The sequence below is a fragment of the Trichinella spiralis genome, assembly GCF_000181795.1.
Source record: "Trichinella spiralis strain ISS 195 chromosome Unknown Scfld3062, whole genome shotgun sequence".
Classification (NCBI taxonomy): Eukaryota; Metazoa; Nematoda; class Enoplea; order Trichinellida; family Trichinellidae; genus Trichinella; species Trichinella spiralis.
Genome location: NW_003530001.1, coordinates 1 through 1,487, shown reverse-complemented (window position 1 = coordinate 1,487; position 1,487 = coordinate 1). Strand labels below are relative to the sequence as shown.

The window sequence follows — 1,487 nt, the reverse complement described above, 5'->3', positions numbered from 1 at the left end:
GCTTTGTGAAACTTTATTTAGGATATTCTGCTTGTAACTTCACTCAGAAAGTTTTCTAATGGCATACTTTCAAAGCTATCTTTAGCTAAGCTGTTGAAATTGCAGTTCAATGGCTTCTTCTTGAAGATCGTGTGGAAGGTCTTCGACATTAACTAAAAAATGGATTCCTCACAAGTTTATATATCAGGTTTTCAGGTTCTACGTCAGGAAAATAGTAAAAAAACTCATCTTGTAGGCTTCTAAGGTGCCCTTTTATTTTTCTTTTCAAATCTTCGCTGATACATTTATCACTGAAAAGCTCGTTGAGTCTTGAAAACCATGTCAAATTTCCTCTTTCAACTTGTTTTAACCATAAGGAAATTTTTGCAATGAAGCTTTGAACAATGTCATAGTGAGCCATAACATTCGCGTTTGCTCCTTGCAGTTTCAAATCCAGTAAATTCAGTGCTTCAAAAATATCTGCAAGATATGCCAGGCTAAGCTGAAAATGTTCACTTTTGAAAGCTCGACACATTGTGCGTCTTCCTCGTTGCTCCAAAAACTCTGCCACTGCTTCTCTCAGTTCATAAATCCGACCAAGCATGTTTCCTTTTGATAACCAACGAACTTCTGTATGATAGAGAAGTGCCATGTGGTCAGCATTCAAACTTTCACAGAGTGACGCAAATAATCGAGTGTTCAATGCACTGCTTTTCACATAGTTGACAACCTCCACGGCAAAATTAAGGTCTTCTCTGAGATCATCAGGCAAAGTTTTAGCGACCAAAGCCTGCCGATGAATTGCACAGTGCATTGCAAAAATAGATGGGTTTTTTGATTAGACCATCTTCACAAAGCCACACCGAGAGCCAAGCATTGCGGGTGCACCGTCAGTGCATACACCAACAAGTTTTTCCCACATCAAGCCATTTACTTCAAAAAATTGTGACACGGCTTGGAACACATCAGCTCGTTTCGTTGTAGTTTTCAGTGGTTCAGAAAAAAGTAGTTCTTCTTCAATTGTGTTATTTGCAATGAACCGTGCGTATACAATGAGCTGTGCACAGTTTGCCTGGTCTGTGGCTCATCACAACTTATAGGAAAAAAAGGAGAACACTTTACCTTTTCAAGAACTTGCTGTTTTATATCATCAGCTAATTCATCGATTCGGCGTTTAACTGTTGAATCAGAAAGAGAAATACTTTTAAATTGCTTCGCCATGTCATCCCCAAGCAGAATCTTTACTGCATTCACAATGCAGGGCTTAACAAGATTTTCTCCAATAGTATGTGGTTTCTTATTCTTGGCAATCAACATGGCTATTTCATATGATGCTCTTATCAGCCTTGACAGTCTCCTGATTATACTTGACTTTTTTCTCAAGTCTCATTTGAGAAAGGGAATCTCTTTCAGCGCAAAAGTATTCCACAGGTTTTTTTGATAACTCAGATGGCGGTGATGCAAATGCCGCTGCAGTCGGGTTGGCCGTAAAGCATCATTGCTGAATG

The 1,487-nt window shown here is 39.1% G+C and overlaps 2 protein-coding genes across 2 annotated transcripts; both read right to left on the bottom strand.

The window, feature by feature from the left end:
• Positions 1–81: 81 nt before the first annotated feature.
• Tsp_14307 (zinc finger protein) lies at positions 82–793 on the bottom strand. The gene is made up of 2 exons (XM_003368119.1): positions 283–793; positions 82–152 (listed from the first exon to the last, which is right to left on the bottom strand). Exons 1-2 carry the CDS (start codon positions 791–793, stop codon positions 82–84), a joined length of 582 nt encoding a protein of 193 aa, XP_003368167.1.
• Positions 794–817: 24 nt separating this feature from the next.
• On the bottom strand, positions 818–1,296 carry Tsp_14306 (zinc finger protein). Its single transcript, XM_003368118.1, has 2 exons — positions 1,020–1,296; positions 818–993 (listed from the first exon to the last, which is right to left on the bottom strand). Exons 1-2 carry the CDS (start codon positions 1,294–1,296, stop codon positions 818–820), a joined length of 453 nt encoding a protein of 150 aa, XP_003368166.1.
• Positions 1,297–1,487: the final 191 nt, after the last annotated feature.

Excerpts from the sequence above, each read along its gene's own strand:
- Tsp_14307 (XM_003368119.1), bottom strand. The coding sequence starts at position 793 with ATGCACTGTGCAATTCATCGGCAGGCTTTGGTCGCTAAAACTTTGCCT. Across the intron at positions 153-282 it reads CGAGCTTTTCAGTGATAAAT|TTAATGTCGAAGACCTTCCA; the intron begins GTATCAGCGAAG and ends TCCATTTTTTAG.
- Tsp_14306 (XM_003368118.1), bottom strand. The coding sequence starts at position 1,296 with ATGTTGATTGCCAAGAATAAGAAACCACATACTATTGGAGAAAATCTT. Across the intron at positions 994-1,019 it reads CAGCTCATTGTATACGCACG|AAGAACTACTTTTTTCTGAA; the intron begins GTTCATTGCAAA and ends ACACAATTGAAG.